At 44.3% G+C, this 19209-nt stretch overlaps 1 protein-coding gene across 2 annotated transcripts; it reads right to left on the bottom strand.

The window, feature by feature from the left end:
• Positions 1-3680: 3680 nt before the first annotated feature.
• MYL4 (myosin light chain 4) lies at positions 3681-18031 on the bottom strand. 2 transcript variants are annotated; one of them, XM_079948893.1, is made up of 7 exons: positions 17834-18031; positions 13000-13027; positions 8097-8246; positions 7387-7560; positions 5607-5684; positions 4641-4685; positions 3681-3960 (listed from the first exon to the last, which is right to left on the bottom strand). In XM_079948893.1, the coding sequence occupies exons 1-6, from the start codon at positions 17948-17950 to the stop codon at positions 4657-4659; spliced, it is 576 nt and encodes a 191-aa protein (XP_079805019.1). In that variant the 5' UTR covers positions 17951-18031; the 3' UTR covers positions 3681-3960; positions 4641-4656. The 2 variants fall into 2 exon arrangements, with proteins under 2 accessions (XP_079805019.1, XP_079805018.1); XM_079948892.1 differs by lacking the exons at positions 3681-3960; positions 4641-4685; positions 5607-5684; ... (1 more) ...; positions 13000-13027; positions 17834-18031 and adding an exon at positions 9300-10036 and having other exon boundaries at positions 8065-8246.
• Between the last annotated feature and the right edge of the window lie 1178 nt (positions 18032-19209).

Below are 19209 nucleotides of genomic sequence, written 5' to 3'. Positions count from 1 at the left end.
AGCGGGTGACGGAAGGGGCTCCCGGACGTGCCCGAAGAGCAAACTTCCTTTTCCACGGCTCTTGACGGAAAGAGCCGAAAGAAAGCGAAAGCACGCGCGGCGTCGAATTGGCCGGCTCGGCGGAAATCATCCAAAACTTCACCCTGCTTCCTCTCGGCTGTTGACGGAAAGAGCCGAAGCGGCCCGAAACAGTCCTTGATTTGAAGCGAGAGGGGTGACCTTCATCATGAAACTTATTCTCAAGTATTATCAGCTCAGAATTTGGGAAGAATATACTGTGGGGGAAGTTCATACCTGGAATAGACGAGAAGCTGGCTGCTCTCTGAGATTTGTGTACTCACTGATTTTGTTTTTAAGGGAAATTTTTCCTCTGACCTCTTAAAGAAATATTTCCCCAGATTTCCTTAAAAGTAAACAAAAACAAAAAATCCCAACACTGATGAAAGTATGGAGAATTTCTGCTGAAGCCTCTGAATCTTCTTTAAATTTTTTAAAATAAAATTTATTTTTGCAGGAATAACTTTATAAAGGACTGAACTGCAAACAGATCAAGCCAGAGTACGCTACATATGTAGGTGCATGGTGTTTCAAAATACAGTGTGAAATCAGGACAAAATTGCAGCTTATTCTTGGAGCAAAGAGATGGGCAGCAATTCTTCTGTCTGGGCTAGTGGGCTTGATCCCTGTCTGTTTCAGTTGCCCTATATCCCTTGTATCTAGTAATAGATAGAAGGTTGGGAGGTGTGTGTGCTTTTTTAAAAAACAGCTGCCTTGATCGGTACGTAACATCAGGAAAAGTACATATTAATAAATAGTTCCCCTCCAGAACGGTCTTATTGTGGGTGTATTCTGAAACGTGTTCTTTACATAATAATAGTGCAATAGTGCTGGGTATATTAGTTGCTATGTGTTGCTTCCCCAATGAAAAGTTACGGGATTTCACACACACACACACACACACACACACACAAATACTGTGGTACCTCGGGTTACATACGCTTCAGGTTACAGACTCCGCTAACCCAGAAATAGTACCTCGGGTTAAGAACTTTTCTTCAGGATGAGAACAGAAATCATGCTCCGGCGGCGCAGCAGCAGTGGGAGGACCCATTAGCTAAAGTGGTGCTTCAGGTTAAGAACAGTTTCAGGTTAAGTACGGACCTCTGGAACGAATTAAGTACTTAACCCAAGGTACCACTATAAATTGCAGGAAACGAAGCAGCATGACTGACTGCCCCATCACTTTTACAGTGCAAATAGTGTTGAAAGTGCAGTCACATATGGCTGCCCTGACAGCATCATAAAAGGGATATCCAGAAGGGCCCTTAATCTGCGTTGGCAAAGAGTGCTGAACAAGGAGATTTGTACAGTCAGCATACTCTCCCTGTTTCTATCTAAACTTGAATTGTGGATCAGACATGGATCAGACACTTCTAGGAACCAAACTTGGCCTTGCTAGCCTCCTCCGCCCCCTTTCTTCATCTCTTCCCGTTCCCTGGACTGCATGGATGATGCCACCATCCAAACCATCTTTGGTATGGCGTGCTTTCTTAATCTTAGGCAGCAGGACTGCCACCATCAGCTCTCCTTGGGCAAGGATGCTATTTTTACCTCACTTCAACCCCCCTGAGCCATACCCCACCCTGGGAGCCGGGGAAGAAAACTTTAAAAGGAAGCAGCCAGGCACTGGCCATTGTCCTGGGAGGATTCACCTAGATTAAATTTCTATTTATATAGACCTTCTCCAGCAGTGGTGGGTGGTTATGACGAAAGGGAGAACAGCTGGTGTCAACCAAAGCTTTTTATAAAACACACTGTGTGTTTCTAAGACCACCTATCTTCTGGGAGAAGCTGTGTCCTTAGCAGGCCAGGCAAGAGGTGCAATTTTGGGGTAGCCGCAAAGCCATTCAGGTGCAGGGCCTAGGCATTGTTGGGTACCCAAGGAGGGGCCCAACACCACTCTCTGGAGATCCCCAGCCCTCAGCCTCTTTGCTCTTGCTGCCTGTGTTCACCTCTGAGCATGTCAGCAATGACAAGAATGAGGAGGCAAAGCATCTCTCCCTCTGGGTGGTTGTATAGATTGGACATAGAGGAGCAGCACAAGTGAGTGGTCAGCAGTGTCTTGGAGTGGGACCCTCAGAGCCTATTGAGGGCACCGTACCCAAGGCTCCCCCCAAAACCTAGAACCAGCACTGGTCAAGTGGTCCAATTTATATAGTCAAGGTAGTGGCACCACTAAAGTGACCTAATGCCCATGGAAGACCTTATCATAATGGAGTCATGACGACTGATGATTGGCATGTCTGCACCAATTTAACAAGAACAGACATTGTATTTTATCCTTACAAAAACAAAAGGCTTCAGATTCTCTTCTTAAAACACCATGATACTTAAATTGATTGTGTGTGCTGATTGTGTGTGGGGCGGAAAATATTGAAATTTCAAAAAAACTGTCCAGATGTATGCTGTAAAAATAAGTAATAAATTCACAGACGTAGTGCTTTAAAAAAATAACCAAAGGTTCCCTATACACAATTAATTTTAATTGGAGTAAATATATGACTAGATGCAGCCGAGGCCCCAAAATCTGTAGCAGGTGAGTGTTATTCTGCCACCAGAAAAATACACTGTTTCATGTACAGAAATGTAATCCACTCATATTATACCAACACTGATATCTCCTGTCAGTAGTAATATTAATGTAATATTTGTAATGTAATATTAATATACTAATATTAAAGTAGTAATAATGGAGAATGGATGCCCCGCTGATGTTACTGATTTACTAGGTAAATTCTAAGTAGTATTAATTTTCTCTGCTACATTGTGCCTCTGCAGCAATAGCGCTGTGTCCTTTGGGATGCATCTCTCATCATGTGCACAGTGCAGTAAAAATGCCAGGCGAAAAAAAGGCAGCAAACCCAAAGATCGCTGTCGCTCTGCATGATCTCAGAAATGTGCTTCTGCCACCTATCCCTGCTCTTGCATTCCTTTCTTCCTGTGCTGACAGTTAAACCTGGTCCACCCCCCCCCCTTCAAGTGTCATTATTTTAAGGTGGGGCTCAATCACATACTGTACTGTCAAATTCAGGTTGTGCAGTTATAGTTGGTTGGGAGGTTCCCCAAAAGACAGGACAGAAGCAGACGTAGAAAACCCACTGGGAACATAGCCGTCAACTTTTCCCTTTCCTTGTGAGGTATCCTATTCGGAATAAGGGAATTTCCCTTTAAAAAAGGGAAACGTTAACAGCTATGACTGGGAAGTGTGAGATTGCATTTGTTTAAGTATAATGCTATCTAAGCTTTCCTGCAAGCAAATCAGAATTAATGCTCACTGAAAAGCCAGTTTTGTCAAATGTCCCTACAAAAAGATCAGGATGAATGTTCAATGAACAGGTCATCTGGAAGCACCCACAGAGGTTTCCTCCTGTGTAAATAGGTAGAAGATTGCAGCCTTAATCACTTCTGTTCCTGTTATACCAGGACAGGGCGAACACTACTGTAGTTAAAAGTTTCCACAAATAAGGAGACATCACGGGACCATGTATAGGATCACTCTTTTGTTCTTTGTGGCAGTGACATTCAGAAAGAAGGGGTCATCTTTCAAGTGATGGAGTGGCTTTGAGGGGAAAAAATATGTATTGATCTCACTGTAGTTTGAAATAAAATTTAGGCAGAAGTTAAACGGAAATGGTATCTGTGCACGCAGACGTTTTAATTTCAATGGACCAAATGTAGCAGAAGGAAAGAAGAATGGACACAACCGAAATAATAAATAAAGGTTTAAAACTGATGCAGGAGCATGCATTCTTTATATACAGAGGCTGTTACAGTGTGGAAATGGAGAGTCCCTCTTACATGCCTTGTGGCAAATGCAGCTCCTGGGCAATGTAGAGGTGTGTGCGGGATATGAGGTAATAAATTCTTGCTGGATGGATTTTTCCCCCTCCTCCCAAGAACCTGGAAGGAAAGCAGACAATAATTTTAATGCAGTCAGGGGGAGCCAATATGGAAACCACATTTGCTATCCCTACAGGAACAGATTCTAGACATTACAAAAGCATGGATCAGCATGGCAAGAGATGTCTTCTCCAGAAACGGAGGCAAGAAAAATGCCAGCTGGGATTAATAAAAGGCACTTGTGGCTGTCACCGGCACCTGTCTATTCAGGTGCAGAGTGAGCAACTGGATGAGAGGAGGAAATTTCCACCGCATTTATCACAGTATCTTTATTTTACGGTTATCTTAATTTTGTTTGGATTCCAGTTTCAGCTTGTTTAATTTCACCCACTCTTCTCAGACCTCCAGCCATTTATTTAGAACTGAGATAGCAGCTCCCAGTTGCTTAATTAAAGAAATACAGAGCTGGATGTTCTCAACATATTGATGACACTGTACTCCAAAGTTCCTAGTGGCTTCATTTAGATATCATGCAGCATCCACAATAAAATGTTTTGCATTAACTCAGTGCCTCCCTCAGCTAGTAATCTTTCCAAATAGCTTAACAAAAGTAATAAAACTTCACATGTGAGCTTAATTTATGAATTGTTGTGCCCTGGGCCATGTTCTAACTAAGATTTATAGGGGAGCCACCAACAGTACCTAAAGTTTCAAACAAGGAAAGGTGAAAAGGGACTCACTTTAAGGATTCCATCTTCAACCAGACATGATGTGCTTGACAAAAGCTGTGAACACAAAAAAAGAGTTGTTAATTTTCATAAAATCAGAACCTGATGCATGTTCACTCAGAAGTGAGTCCTCCTGTCTTCAGTGATAGCAGACTCTCAGCTCCTTGCTGCCACTATTGCCTCACCACCGCCGCATAGAACCACCACCACCACAACAAATTTAAAGGTGTTCAGCACAAACCCCACAAGACTATTTGTTTGGAATCGGCAGGTTTTATGCACTCTGGAGAGGCTTCACTGCCTAAAAATACAATCCAATTCTGGGGGAAATAAAATATTTATGGCTTAAAAATAAATAAAAAACCCCCATAATACCAAACCTTGGATTTTCCTGAACTAGTATTCAGATCTAAACCCAAAATGAACAGTTTCCAAATCTGTCTGAACTGAATCAGGCTGTTTGCTGAAGTGCCAAACTGTCAGTCGCCAAACTGAATTTTGCAGTCAGTCCAGTTTCCATCTCTATTTCAGATTATCTGTGCAAGTCAATCAAGTTAAGCATCCGATGCAAAGCATGAGTACAGTGGTACCTCGGGTTACATATGCTTCAGGTTACATACACTTCAGGTTACAGACTCCGCTAACCCAGAAATAGTGCTTCAGGTTAAGAACTTTGCTTCAGGATGAGAACAGAAATTGTGCTCTGGCGGCGCGGCAGCAACAGGAGGCCCCATTAGCTAAAGTGGTGTTTCAGGTTAAGAACAGTTTCAGGTTAAGTATGGACCTCCAGAATGAATTAAGTACTTAACCCGAGGTACCACTGTAGTAATGTATTGCTCAGCGACTACTGGTCAAGTGCACATCATACAGCAGGAGCAAGAGTCCCAGGAGCGAAAGAAAAGTGTGGGCAGATCCAGAGTTTTCCAATAAGTGGAAGTTTTGTTTTGTTTTTCAAAAGAAAATGTGGGTTTGTCCTACCTTCGTAGTTGATGCAGCCATTGGCATCTTCTTGCCCTGCCATTAGCTGTTCTACTTCAGCCTCCGTCATCTTCTCCCCTAGGAACAGAAATCAAACATCAAGCTTTGTTTCCCCCCCTCCACACACAAAAATTGTTCTTTGAATAGGCTAAGCTGCATCAAGAATTCTGCATATTTGCATCATGATCCAGGGATTTTTTAGGAGCAGAGGCTTCTGAATATTAGGGGAAACAGCTATAGCACCGTGGCAAAGCATATTCTCTGTGTGCAGAAGATCCCAGGTACAATCCTGACATCTGCAGCTAGAGCTGGGATAGAATCAGTGTAAACCAGGGGTGGGGGACCTTTGGCCCTCCAGACAGTTGCTGAACTACCAACTCCCATCAGCCCCAGCAAGCACGGCCAATGGCCCTGGGTGATGGGGGCTGTAGTTCAGCAACATCAAGAAGGTCTTTAAACCAGGGGTGGTACTAGGCTTTATTTCAGCAGGGTCAAAGACCTGGTTTGGCACACCCACACACATTTCTGTACACCCGCACACAGGCTTGGAGCCTCAGTTGTCCCCCTCTGGAGGCTTCCCCCAGGGCAAAACCCCCGGATAGCCCCCCTGTAGCTATGGCTCTGTGTAAACAGTAATGAGCTAGATGGGCCAGTAAGTCTGACTCAGTATAAACCAGCACCTCATGTTCCTGCCGTGCTCCCATGGGTACAGTGCCTAGTACACCAGCCAGCTGTGTATAGGGGTTAATGCAGCAATCCCACATTACCCATTGGCAGTGAGAGCCAGTGTGGTGTAGTGGTGAAGAGCGGTGGACTCATAATCTGGTGAACCGGGTTCGCTTCCCCGCTCCTCCACATGCAGCTGCTGGGTGACCTTGGACTAGTCATACTTCTCTGAAGTCTCTCAGCCTCACTCACCTCACAGAGTGTTTATTGTAGGGGAGGAAGCGAAAGGAGATTGTTAGCCGCTTTGAGACTCCTTAAGGGGAGTGAAAGGCGGGATATCAAGTCCAAACTCTTCTCTTCTGCTGCTGTCTATTGAGCTCAATAGAATGTGCGTTTTGCACAGCTGGCACTGCAGAACTCGTGTCCACATGTGAATTGCATTCACCCAGTATCAGTGATGGGAGGAATGTTTGTGAGAAATGTTCCCCCACCCCTTCCTTTTCACCTTGAAGCAGGAGTGGGGAACTTGTGACCTTCTGGATGTGATCAGACTCCAGTTCCCATCAGCCCCTGCCACCATGACCCAATAATGGCCAGGCATGGCTTGGATCTACAGTTCCCATCATCACTGACCACTGATCCTGCTAGCTAAGAATGATGGGAGTTGTAGGCCCAAAACAGCTGAAGACAAGTTTGGAAAACATTGATCTAGTTCCTCTCCCATGCTTTAAAGGTAGGCAGAGATGGTATACAGGATGCTGAGAGCATAAGCCAGGGGTGAGGAATCTTGGGCCCTCAGGATGTTGCTGAACTAAAACTCTCATTAGCCCCAGCAATTGTGGCCAATGGCCATGTCTGCAACTCTGAGGGGTAAACTACAGTTCCCAGGATTTGGGTGGGGGGCTGGTGGGTACCAGTGTGCTTCACTGACTGGTGTGTTTGCCCTCTTACTCTCCCTAAAGTAAATGTATGTGTGATTTGGGAGAAGTTATTCCCTAAGATAGATGGACCACATGTTAATTATCTGGGAAGGCTGAGGCCTGCTAAAGCAGAATACTTGTTGCACAATGCTCTCCTTCCACCATCATGCCACAAATTTTATGACTTCCTCTACCTAAAGTAGCAAGGACATGGCGCAGTTCAGCCCCCATGACGGTGCCATTCCCTTCCTTGTCGAAGACGCGCAGCCCTTCCACAAAGTCCTCATAAGTCCCCTGGTCCTTGGATCGGGCAATGTGCTGCAGCATTGGGAGGAAGGTTTCAAAATCCAGCATCTTCGCACCCAATTCTGATGAGGAAGAACACAGAGATGAAAGATGGTGGGTGCGGCCTTCATAATAGGCCATTTGCAACAAACCACAGCACACAACTGAGGGATGAGCTTGAGTGCACCCTTCTCCTGCTCCCTCCTTCCTTCCCTCCATCTTCCTTTCATAAACTTGGCTGCCTCACTAGTTGCTTAAACTACAGTTCCTTGAAATATCTGAACTGTGGGTTCAAGGACATGCTCCTTACAAATCAGGAATGCTAACCAGGATCTGATTTGGGAGAAGCGCAAATTTCAAGTTTAACCCAGGCCAAGAGAAACAGCGCTTGAGCATTGCTTATATTAATTATTAATTAATTATTATTATTATTAATTATTATTATTATTATTGTTGTTATCATCATCATCATCATCATCATTATTAGCTGCCTATCTGGGCAGCTCCCAACAGAATATTAAAACAACAACTGAACCCCATATGTGTAATGTTAAGCTGTAATTTTAAGAAAAATTTGGAAGCTGAAAAGGGCCAGATCCATCTTATTTTGTAAACTTGCCTTCGGGTGTTGGTTTCCCCAGCACCTTTAAGACCTCTGCGTTGGTTGGGTTCTGTCCCAGGGCTCGCATGACATCACCACACTGGCTGTATGTAATCTTCATCTCGCCCGTTGGAGTCCTGTCAAACAGCATGAAGGCCTCTTTGAACTCTGCGCAAAAGAAGGGACCAAGTTACCGGTAGTTCTTTGCACAATGTCAGGAAAATATACCCATGATGCCCTAGAGATCCCACCCTAGGTCTGAGGAGCAGAAGAAGAATTACTTTTAAACATGAAGAGTCTGAGAATTATTTTTTTACATACTCTTAACGGTGATTGGGGAAGGTTTTTTTTTTGTTTTTTGTTTAGAGCCATTCTGGTCTATTTTTCCAGCTCCGCAAAAGGAAGAATATACTGTACCACAGCAGTCCTATTCAAGAGTTTTGCCTCCATCGCATGAGGGAAAGCCCAGAGTTGCACTCATGAGCCTTGTCCCCCTCTCATATTGCTGTTGCCCTTCTGCGCCACAGTCCACACAAATCGTTGATAGAAGGTCTGAAGAGGGGAGTCTGCTCAACCTATATAAGCTTCTCGTGTGGTCTAGAACCCTTGATCATGCAAGGGGAGCCTATACAGTTCTCTCTCAACTCTGAGCTCACTGGGCAATATAAATATTGGGTGCACCCCTCAGAAAGTGGAGCTTTTTCTCAAACCATTTTAAATCATCTTTACAAATATTCAGAATCACCAACTACCTTCCCTGGCACAGCCCTGGACAGGCCATAGCATCCCTGGTTTTCAACAGCAGTTAGCAGCCAAATCACCCGCTAGTAATGCTTAAAATAAAATAAAATTGCTGAACGTCTCCACTATTTTAAACAGACAGCAGCTGTGCACCCCCAGCCTGGATCCCCCTGCCAGGTTCACTGCTGAGAATTGCTCGCTCCCTGGCTGCTATTTGCCCCAGAAGGAGAAGCTTGCAGTAATCTGTATCTTCATCAACAGGCAGTAGAGTAGTAAGGGCTGTAGAGTTATTTCCTGCAGAAACTAATTTGCCACAGGAGTTGTGTTTTCAACGTTTTTCTGTACACTGCTAAGAAATGCCAATGTAAATGCCTTAAATAAGAGCTGCAAGTTTGAGCAAACTTATTTAAAAGGTATTGTTTTGCCTAAATTAGCATTAGGCTTTGGCCCAAGGTTACAACCCAGTGACTTTCTATTTACCTTTCAAGAGGGGTGTATCTGGAAAAATAAAGATTGGTTTGTTTTTATACGTGATGGGTTTCAGCTTCTCAACTTGCTGCAAGATCCTCTCTTTATCCCTTAATTCCGCTAGCCGAGTGACAATAGCCCTGCACAGATCTGCTTTTGCCGCCTTCTGCCATTTGGCGGAAACCCTGTAGGCTCTTTCCACCACAATGGGGTCATCTCTGGTGTCTAACTTCAGGATACCCGGCAACCACTCCTCCAGGAAGGCTACCAGGTCCTGGCCCTCTTCTTCCTCTGGCAAGCCACAGATCCTGAGGATATGGGGCTGCACTTGGTCCTCAATCTTCTGTACCCGGTTGCTGAGGCGTCTGTTCTCGCCAACCAGGCACCCAATGTCCCGGTGACAGTCCTGTACCTTTGCTTGCTCGTTCTTAATTGTGAAGCTCGTTGCCGTGGCTGACCGGACCAGGCTTTGAATCAGCCCTTCCAGGGTGTCCATACGTGAATTCAAAGCTAAGATCTTACTATCAAAGGCCTTCACTGCCTCTATGGTTTGCTCCATTGTTTTCTTGATCTCCAGCAACACCTCTTTCATGGAGGTGTCTCCAGTGTTGAAGGAGGTCAAGGGCTCAGCACCAGTGTGCAACGCTGGAGACATGGAGGCCCAAGAGGCATCATTTTGAAACCTATGGAAATCTTTGGGCCTATTCACCGGCGGAGTTAGCTTGTTATTCTGCATTTTAATGCCAGGTGCAGCAGTGCAATGGCTGCCACATATGAGGAGGTCTCCTGTGACATCACAATGACCCTTCCTGAACCTAGGGCTTTATGCTGTGCTGAACTTTAGGGTTGCATGGGTCCTGCTGCTACGTCTTTCTGACTTCTCGAAAAAAAGGGAACTCTCAACATGACAGTTCCTATGGATCTTAACAGAGGGATGGGAAACCTATGGACACTGTTGGACTCCCATCAGCCCCAGGCCACTGCTGTGTAAATTCTCAAGGTCTTCTCTACAGCTTCACTGCTTTCTCAAACATGCTCTATGGCCACCACTGTTGATCAAGCTATAAGGATGGGGGCAAGAGTGAAATCAGATTCTCGATACATATATAATCGATGGTATCTAACACCAAAAATGTATAAATCAAAATCAAATAAGTGTCGGAAATGTAAAGAGAAAGAAGGTCCTTTTTATCATATGTGGTGGTCTTGTAGTAAGGTTAAAGCTTACTGGGAAATGATATATAATGAATTTAAAAGGATGTTTAAAATAACGTTTGTAATAATAAAAAAAACTATCCAGAAGCTTTTTCTTTTGGGAATTATAGGGACAGAACTACTTAAATTGTATAGAAACTTATTCATGTATGCTACTACAGTGGCAAGAATATTACTCGCCCAAAAATGGAAAGAAGTCATCGTCCCAGCAAAGGAAGAATGGATACTAAAAATCATGGAATATGCAGAAATGGCAGAAATTACCAGAAGAATTAAGAAAACAAGATAACAAACTTTTTATAAAAGAATGAAAATAGTTTATTGAATATTTGCAGATAAATTGTAAACAGGTAAGAGCATTGGCAGGATTATTGTAATAACCTGCAGTTTTATAAGAGTAAATATATAAGTTGATGAATAAATTAGCTAATTAAGTTAATTTGGATATGCAGAAGATATTAAAAATAAATTTAAGGAACCACAGAATGGGGGAAGGAAGTCAAGTTTTGAAATGTTAAAATGATTGTAAAATTAGTGAAACGTATAAACCTGAAAAGCACACACACACACACACACACACACATATATATAAAAGTGAAATCAGATTCTGAAGCCTGTAAAGCAGGGAGGGAAATTTGTAGCCCTTGAGCTCTTAGCAGCCCCAGCCAGCATGGTCAATAGCCTGGGGTTACAGGAATTAGACACCAGAAATACCTGGAAGACGAAGGTTTCCTTGTCTTAACAGATTGTCTCACACAGAGACAAAGGGTTGTATTCAACATAGTGCCAAGGTGAATGTTCTGTTCCGGAATGTTCTCCCCCCCCCCCCACCACCAGCCACGTGTCCCCTAAATGTGTTCTGGGTTCCCCCACCCCAACGCTCTGGAGAAGATTTTGGGATGGCATGAGGCATGTTCAGGGGGACTAGAGGGGGAGAAATCCCTTTGTGCTAGTCCTAATCCTTGTGGTAGCACGAAAAGTTAAATACCATTCATACTCGCTAAGCCAAAGGCATGCTGGGGCCTAATGCATACAGGCGTAATAACCTGTCTGTTCCCCCACCGTGTGGCATTTGGCAGAGTAGCACCAAGCTTAAGGCAGAGAGAGAGAGGGAAGTTTGGAAGGCATGCAGCTACAGTATATGTAGGCACTACAGTGCTATCTCTAGTTACGAACTTTCGCTAATGGGGCCTCTTGTTGTCGCTGCGCCACCAGCACACGATTTCCGTTCTCATCCTAGGGCAAAGTTCTCAACTCAAGGTAACTCTTCCAGGTTGGCGGAATTTGTAACCTGAGGTGTTTGTAACTCGAGGTACCACTGTACTGCTTATTGTTACAAGCCACCCCAATCTCTGCCAAATGGTAGCAAGATTCCAGGAGTCTTGGCAATTAACCAGGATTTATATTCGTTTGGAATGAGGCACAGCAGTAGGGTTGCCATATGTCTGGAATTTCCTGGACATAGCCGGAATACTGTACAGTGGTACCTTGGGTTACAGCCACTTCAGGTTACATACACTTCAGGTTACAGGCTCCGCTAACCCAGAAATAGTACCTCGGGTTAAGAACTTTGCTTCAGGATGAGAACAGAAATTGTGCAGCGGCGACACAGTGGCAGCGGGAGGCCCCATTAGCTAAAGTGGTACCTCAGGTTAAGAATAGTTTCAGGTTAAGAACGGACCTCCAAAATGGATTAGGTTCTTAACCTGAGGTACCACTGTAGTTGTTAGCAGTTAGCAGGTGGAAATGTCCAGGGAAATCCAGACACATGGCAACCCATGTCAGAAGTCTAGATTTTGCCGAATGCCCTTAAAAATAGCTCAAAAACTTGTAGTTTAATGGTGAATTTTGGATATAATGGAGATGTAAAAGATTTGGATTATTATAAAATATGCAGGAGGAAATGACTAACAATAGGACCCACAAAGGGGAGGAGGGAAGTCTAGGAGATTCTCTGGAATCTTGTTTTCTGTATGTTGGATATGTGATTGTAAAACTTTAATTTGAAAAAAAATAATAATAATAAATAAGGTCTAAAACTTCTGGGGTTTTTTTAGATGTATCCGGACCTTCACTTTTTGAAATATGGCAACCCTACACAACGGAGACTGTAGTGTCTTTAAGAAATTCGGTTTATTCACACATATTTAGACCAGAGTTTTATGGAAGGAGAGTTCACAGCATTTACATCTCCAGAGGGTCTTGTCCTCCACAGCAGCGCAACACTGGATTCCGTGGCATCCTAAACACCATCCTCCCGTCTCTCTGTGACAGCTTGCTGTAGCCAGCCAGCAGGTCTGCCGCCTCCTAAGGAAGCTAACCAGTATTCCTTCCAACCTTTGCTAAGTTCATGAATTTACGAGTTTGCTCAAATTCTAAACCTTCACCGAATGTAGAGATTATTGGGGGTGGGGTTGTCCTGCCTCCCCAAACATATAGAGCAACTATCTATGGATTTAAACACACACACCCCCCACACACACACTCCAGTGCTTACCTTCAATCTGTTCAGAATTGAATTCAATCTGCAAGAGAAAGAAAAAGCCAGCAGTTAATGATTTGCTTTAACCACAGCTTTTGCAAACGCACACACAACAACCTGCGATGACTGCAGGAGTCAGTTATATATGATTGGGTTTAATGTGGTTTGTAGACTTTGGGATATCTGGAGGCTTTCGGTTCATAGGCAAGACTATTTAGCTGTGGATCAGTTACACTTTTAAACAACCTCTCATACCCTCAGGTAGTTAGTGAGTGTGCTGGATTGCCCCCTCCTCCCCCTGCCAAACTCTACTTTCACTGCACTCCTGATGGAGTATTCCATTCTGTGCATGTGCACAAAACGAGTGGAAGGAAGCCAATTCTGGATGAACAGAAATGCTAGTTTGTTTTCAACCTCGTTGCCCCTCATACCTGGAAATGCCTTCCAGAACAGGCACACAATGGCGGCTTCCAGACCATCTGTTGATTGAGGATTCGTCCCGAGTGCAAAGCTTCTTGCAGTTTGGGTTAGATGCTAACATTTTCCTAACATAGTAACTGGGCCAGCCCATAGGATCACACTCTTTCTGTGGGGCCACCTTTCTGTTTCTTTCAACTCCCTGCCTGCCATCTTCCCTACAACCAGTCCAGAGGAACGCACTAGCTTGTTGGCTTCCTCCTCCATCTCTGTGTTGCCCTTGTAGAACTCAGCAGGGAAGAGAAGGGGCTCTGCCTGTTATTGGCTCTGCCTCCACTTCTTCTTGGTGTCACAGCCTTCCAGCCTACCAGTTCCAATGGCCACTAGCCGTGTGTGTGTGTGTGTGTGTGTGTGTGAGAGAGAGAGAGAGAGAGAGAGAGAGAGAGAGAGAGAGAGAGGTTTCTAGGCATCCTCCCAAGGTCAAAGTGTCAAGTGGCTAAACCAGTTCCATACTGATTTGATGCTATTAATAACCCTCTCCAGCTACGAGAGGCTATCTTGAAAAGAACAGGGACAGTATCCAAGGAAAGGAGAGGAATGGAAAAAATTCCCTCCCTGCATGATAACTGAAGAGACAAAGGACTGATGTTGTTTGTTTGCTGGGCGGGTGGTGGCATAAGGCAGTTTATAGAGGGGAATGGGCATGGAACCCATCTGCATTCATGAAGGGTATGCCTGTCCACAGCTTTAATAAATGGAACCTCCATTTGGAGAGGCAGTATACCTTGGATCAGACCCTTGGCCTGATTCAGCAGGGCTGCACGCTCCCCTGCTCTTCTTGGTTCAAAGGTTTAATGTCAAAATCAGAGACTGGGATACATTTCGTGAAAATTAAGTATTTGTGTAGCATAGTCATAGGCTAATGTTGCACCTGGATGTTTCTCACACTAAATATATACATTACAATTTTTAAACACTAGTGCACATACGTCTATTTTATCTTAGTTTTCCTTATGTGTGCACTGCTGGAGTTTAAGTGATGTACGCACACGCACATGTTCACACATTATGTGTTTCCTGCAGGGAGTTAAGTACATCTAGGCAATTTTAGACCCTGGGCATTCCTTCAAGTAGGAAGAAATATTTAACATTTATCTTCTCTATGTGTCTCCTTCCTCTTCCATGCTTTAAAACTCTTTCAATGTTCCCGATATGTTAGAGAGGAAAAAACAAAAAATCAAAACATTTGCCAATCCTGACCAGAACAACAAGAAGAAATTCTATGAGCATGTTCAGTTTCAGTAAACTCAGTGTTCAGTAAACTCAGTAAAATCTCAGCACCCCCCCTGGCTACATGAATAAAATGGAGTTTGCTTTTGATGCCTTGAACCTAAACACATAGACTTGGGGATAAGAACCAGTAAAGGAATATATATATATATATATATATATATATATATATATATATATATAAAATAAAATGGGTATCTATCACAGTGTATATATCTAAATGATTTTGCAAATAGGAGTGAAAGGATGTTGCTGCGACCAGCGTCAGTCCCACTTGCTGGCCAAGAGGGTAACATGGTGACTGTTTGCTGTCGCCCCCATTGTCTGCCACGCTCTAGGCGGTCATTCAGTGGGTGCCTGGGCTGTGGACTTGAGCACTTAGGTCCAGCCCCTGTGGCACCACTGTTCAAAGGCATCTCCTCCTATGCCCATGTATTGGCCAAACCTTTATTCCTTTTTAATATCTCCCAACCTCCGCTTCTCTAGGGCTGAAATCCCATGCACATTTCCCTGGAAGAAAACCACATTCGAATTAAGTGGGGCTGAATTTTGGGGAGGCACATGTAGATTTGCACTATGAATATTTTTTCTCGTGCTCTAGTTACTTCTTACTGTGCCTGCTTCTTCTTGCTGATCTTCTCTGCTGGCCTTGACCCAAACCCATATTTCCGCCACTGGGCTTTGAAACCATAGCCTGTTTCCCCTCCTCCTTTCACAGTGGCTCCCTGTTGCTCTGCTTTTATTTTAAATTTTTTTAAAAAAATATTTAATACATTGATACTCTGCATTTCAAGACAAGTCTTCCCAAAGCGGTTTACTTACAATTGCGTATCAGCATACAATAAAATACTGTGCTATGAAAGCCTTGTGAAATAATGATAGGACAAAGAGCACCAGAAAAGCCTAAAAGCCAGCATTATGCCAGCAAAATATAAAATGTACCAAAATCAGGCCAAAAATTGTATGTACAACACATACTTAGGGCCAAGTCTCAGGAATAAAAACAGGCTCAGCAACTGCCAGTGAACCCTTGTGCCCTCGAGATTTTATATGAGTGTTTTAGAATGAAGACACAAATGGACATTCTGCATGAACTACAAAGCTCTCCCTCTCTTAATCTCCCTGCCCCACATAATATTGTCACTGGCTTCTGCGTCTCTTTCCTCCTCCTCTTTTCCTTTCTATGCTGTTGCCTATTCCCATAATGGTCTCTCCCTCTCACCTCTTAAAGCCTCATCCCTCAAGTCAATTCAGCAAAACTCCTGAGATCTATTGTGGTCTCATCTCACCTGGTCCTTTGCTGCCAGTTGACTCTCCTCTACTGTGCCCTCACAACTCATTGCTGTCTTCTCCCCTTGCCTACTGGAGAGCCCATAGCTCAGTGGTAGAGCATCTGTTTTGCAAACAGAAGGTTCCAGGTTCAATCCCCAGGATCTCCGGGTAGGCAGGGAGAGGAACCTTGTCTGAAACTCTGGAAAGTCTCTCCACTCAGTCTAGATAATACTGGTCCAATAGTCTGAGTAGAAGTTAGCAGCTTCCTGTCTTTCTATGTCTCTAGGCAAGGGATTCCTAAGGCTTGTACAACATCCAGCATGCTATTTAAACCAATGTTATGTGAAGCAGAAGGAGCAGCAGTTTGGATGGGATGAGGTAAGGCTTTTGGGGCAGATACAGATATAGGAACTGGGGGAAGCTGCTGAAAGGTTTGGGTTGTGGTGAGGTGTCTCGTTGCACACTCTGTATATAGGAAAATGCAAAAGTTATCACGATAGGTGCCCGGCTTTGTGCATTCAGGGCCTTAAAAACACTTGAGCCACACTTCACACCAACATCAGAAAGCCAATTTGCTCTTATGCAGAAATGCTTTATTTGCAGGAACGTACTAATGTGTTCAGAATGAACAGTGGCATTCTGCAGAGGGAATCTGCAGATATCCTATCAGCTTTCGAAAACGGGGAGATTTTCAGCTGCTGCAAATAAAACCAAGGGTGTGTGTGTGTGTGTGTTGAACACAGTTTGAAAGAGCGATTGCTGACTTGCGGTGTGAATACTCATTCCACTTACACCTCTGGTAAATAGGCAAAGTAGGATTTTGTACTGTTTCAAAAACCTGCAGAACTCATTTGACAAGTGGCGGTGATGGGACAAAAGAAATAAGCGTTACGTCATAGGATGTGAAAGCTCCCTCAAATGTTTTTCAACTCTAAAAAACAAACCATCAGCTCTCTCCAGCCCAAGAAACCTGTTTTACTGATTAAGGGCAATATTAATATTTCCATTCATTCAAATCTTATTCTACAACTATGAGAAAAACATTAAGAGGCTTCATAGAGTTATTTGGAGACTAAACAGTAGATTCAAACCTTTACTATTCTACTCCACTTGTAACTTCCAACACAGAGCTGAGCACTTGCAAGCAACAAAGCAAAGGTTTCGGAAGAATTTGGGGCTTTTGTCAAGCACCTCATATTTAGTGACCTTTAAAACTAAGTTACAGAGGAGTTAAGATTTTGCAGTAAGGTTTCTTTCAATCTAGCCATTCATCTTCTGCGAAGTAGATTTAAATGCCCTTGAAGAGAAGCTGTCTTGCAAAGTAAGTGGGTAAGCTGAGCTCTTGCAAAGCTTATATTATTTAATGCAGAAGTAAGATGTTTGAAGTCTTACTGTTGGAAACTGCCCAGAGTGGCTGGGGTAACCCAGTAAGATGGGCGGCATATTATTGTTGTTGTTGTTGTTGTTGTTGTTGTTGTTGAGTTAATAAACAAACATTTTGTGGCAAATGAGATGCAACTAATTTGGGAATGGAGGTAGAAAAAAGAAAAGCAAGCAAGCAAATTGGAGTCTAGCGGACCAGCTTTCAAAGCAGTCTACCGTTAGATTAATCTTAGAATTGTAGTGCTGTTGAGTTTGAAGGTAACCAAAGGACCATCTAGTACAAACCTCCTGCACTGCAGGAGCCACAGCTACCTTCAAATGGCTTCTACCATTTGGAATCAGCAGGTCTGGAAAACAAGGCTGAGATTCAGTAATTACGCCATGGGGGCCATTGGATGAGTCTGTGCGACAACAAGGGATCTGATAACAGGCCTTGAATCCCAAGCCTATAAGAAAGGGAATTACTGGGCATCTCCCTGTTACTTACCTTCACACTCTTGGGGTCGAAAGCAGGTTCTTTTGGTGGTTCTGGGGCCGGGGCAGGAGCAGGAGCCGCAGCTGGCTTGGCAGCCTCTTTCTTGGGTTCCGGCTTTTTGGGGGCCATGGCTTCGGTTCACTTGTGGCACGAGCTGGGATGAGCAGCACGGTGGGGAGGCAGAGGGCCGAGGAACAAAAGGCGACCCTGGCTCCCACTCCTTATATACTGAGCTGGCAGGTCTCGCACCAGAGGGGTGGGCAGAGCTGCAAGGGCAACTGCTGTTTACTATAAAAGGAAGGTGCTCCCAAAAAAGCAGCCCCCACCCTCCCCACTCGACAATTGTCCTTTGTCATCAGCACATAGTGCAAAGACCTGGAGTCACCAGCACCAAGGTCCTCCGGCCGCACAAGGCGGCTTTTGTGCACCTGGGCTGGGAAGGGTTCAGAACGCCTGCAGTTATTTTAAGATAATAAAGGGTTGCCCTGGAGGCTCTCTATAGGGGGGAAAAAGCAGCAGCTTTGCTGATCAAACTGCCCCAATACTCAAGGGGGGACAAAGTGTGCCTTTTTATAGGCAAGCCGACGAGTGCAAATGCCATAGATTCCTTTTAAGTGCTGCATTTACTTCCCGACACTTTCCCAGAGGAATAGGCTTCAGACCTGCAGATACGTTTCTAAACTGACTGGCTGATCCAGCTGCATAGCCTTACTTGGTTCTCCCCCCTTGCCTTTTATCATCATTAGCACTTCTTCTTTTTCTTGCGTCTTATCTTTCCTCCAAGGAGCAGTGGCGCATCTAGGCAATTTTAGACGTTGTAATGGCGTTACTTACACACTTCAAATGGCAATGTGCTTTGCCTGCACTAGCAGGGGGTGGATCACTAGATTATCTTGGAGGTTCCTTCCAATGTTATGATTCCACTTCAAGATTCAGTAAGCCAGCACTGCTATGGGGTTGTTTTCCCCCCGGTTGGGGGGAGGCTACCGGTTCTTCTGTTGAGTGCAGCCCTGGATTTCGACCCACGAAGGCATGCCCTGCTGGCATCGTCGTCAAAGAGCCCGGGATGGCATGCACTGAAATAATCTTGTTTTATCCTCAGAACAACGCTATCAAGCAGGATAAGCTGAGAACCTGTGGTTTGCTGAAAAGCAGCTTGCGTGCTTCAGGGCTGAGCGAAAATTTCAACCCCAGTCCAGATTCTGTGCATTGTATGTGTGTGTGTGTGTGTATGTCACACCGTGGCTTTCAGCTTCGCCTTCATGTCTCTCTTTCTTCCTCCCAGTTTTCACATGTGCTGTTTTTTTCTGAGCCTCCTCCACCACTGCACAGTCCACAAGCCAGATGGGAATATGCACAAAAGTGCAATGGACCAGCAACCTATCTTA

The sequence above is a fragment of the Podarcis cretensis genome, assembly GCF_951804945.1.
Source record: "Podarcis cretensis genome assembly, chromosome: 13".
NCBI lineage: Eukaryota > Metazoa > Chordata > Lepidosauria > Squamata > Lacertidae > Podarcis > Podarcis cretensis.
The sequence above is the reverse complement of the archived record's forward strand: the minus strand, read 5'-3'. Positions and strand labels throughout refer to the sequence as shown.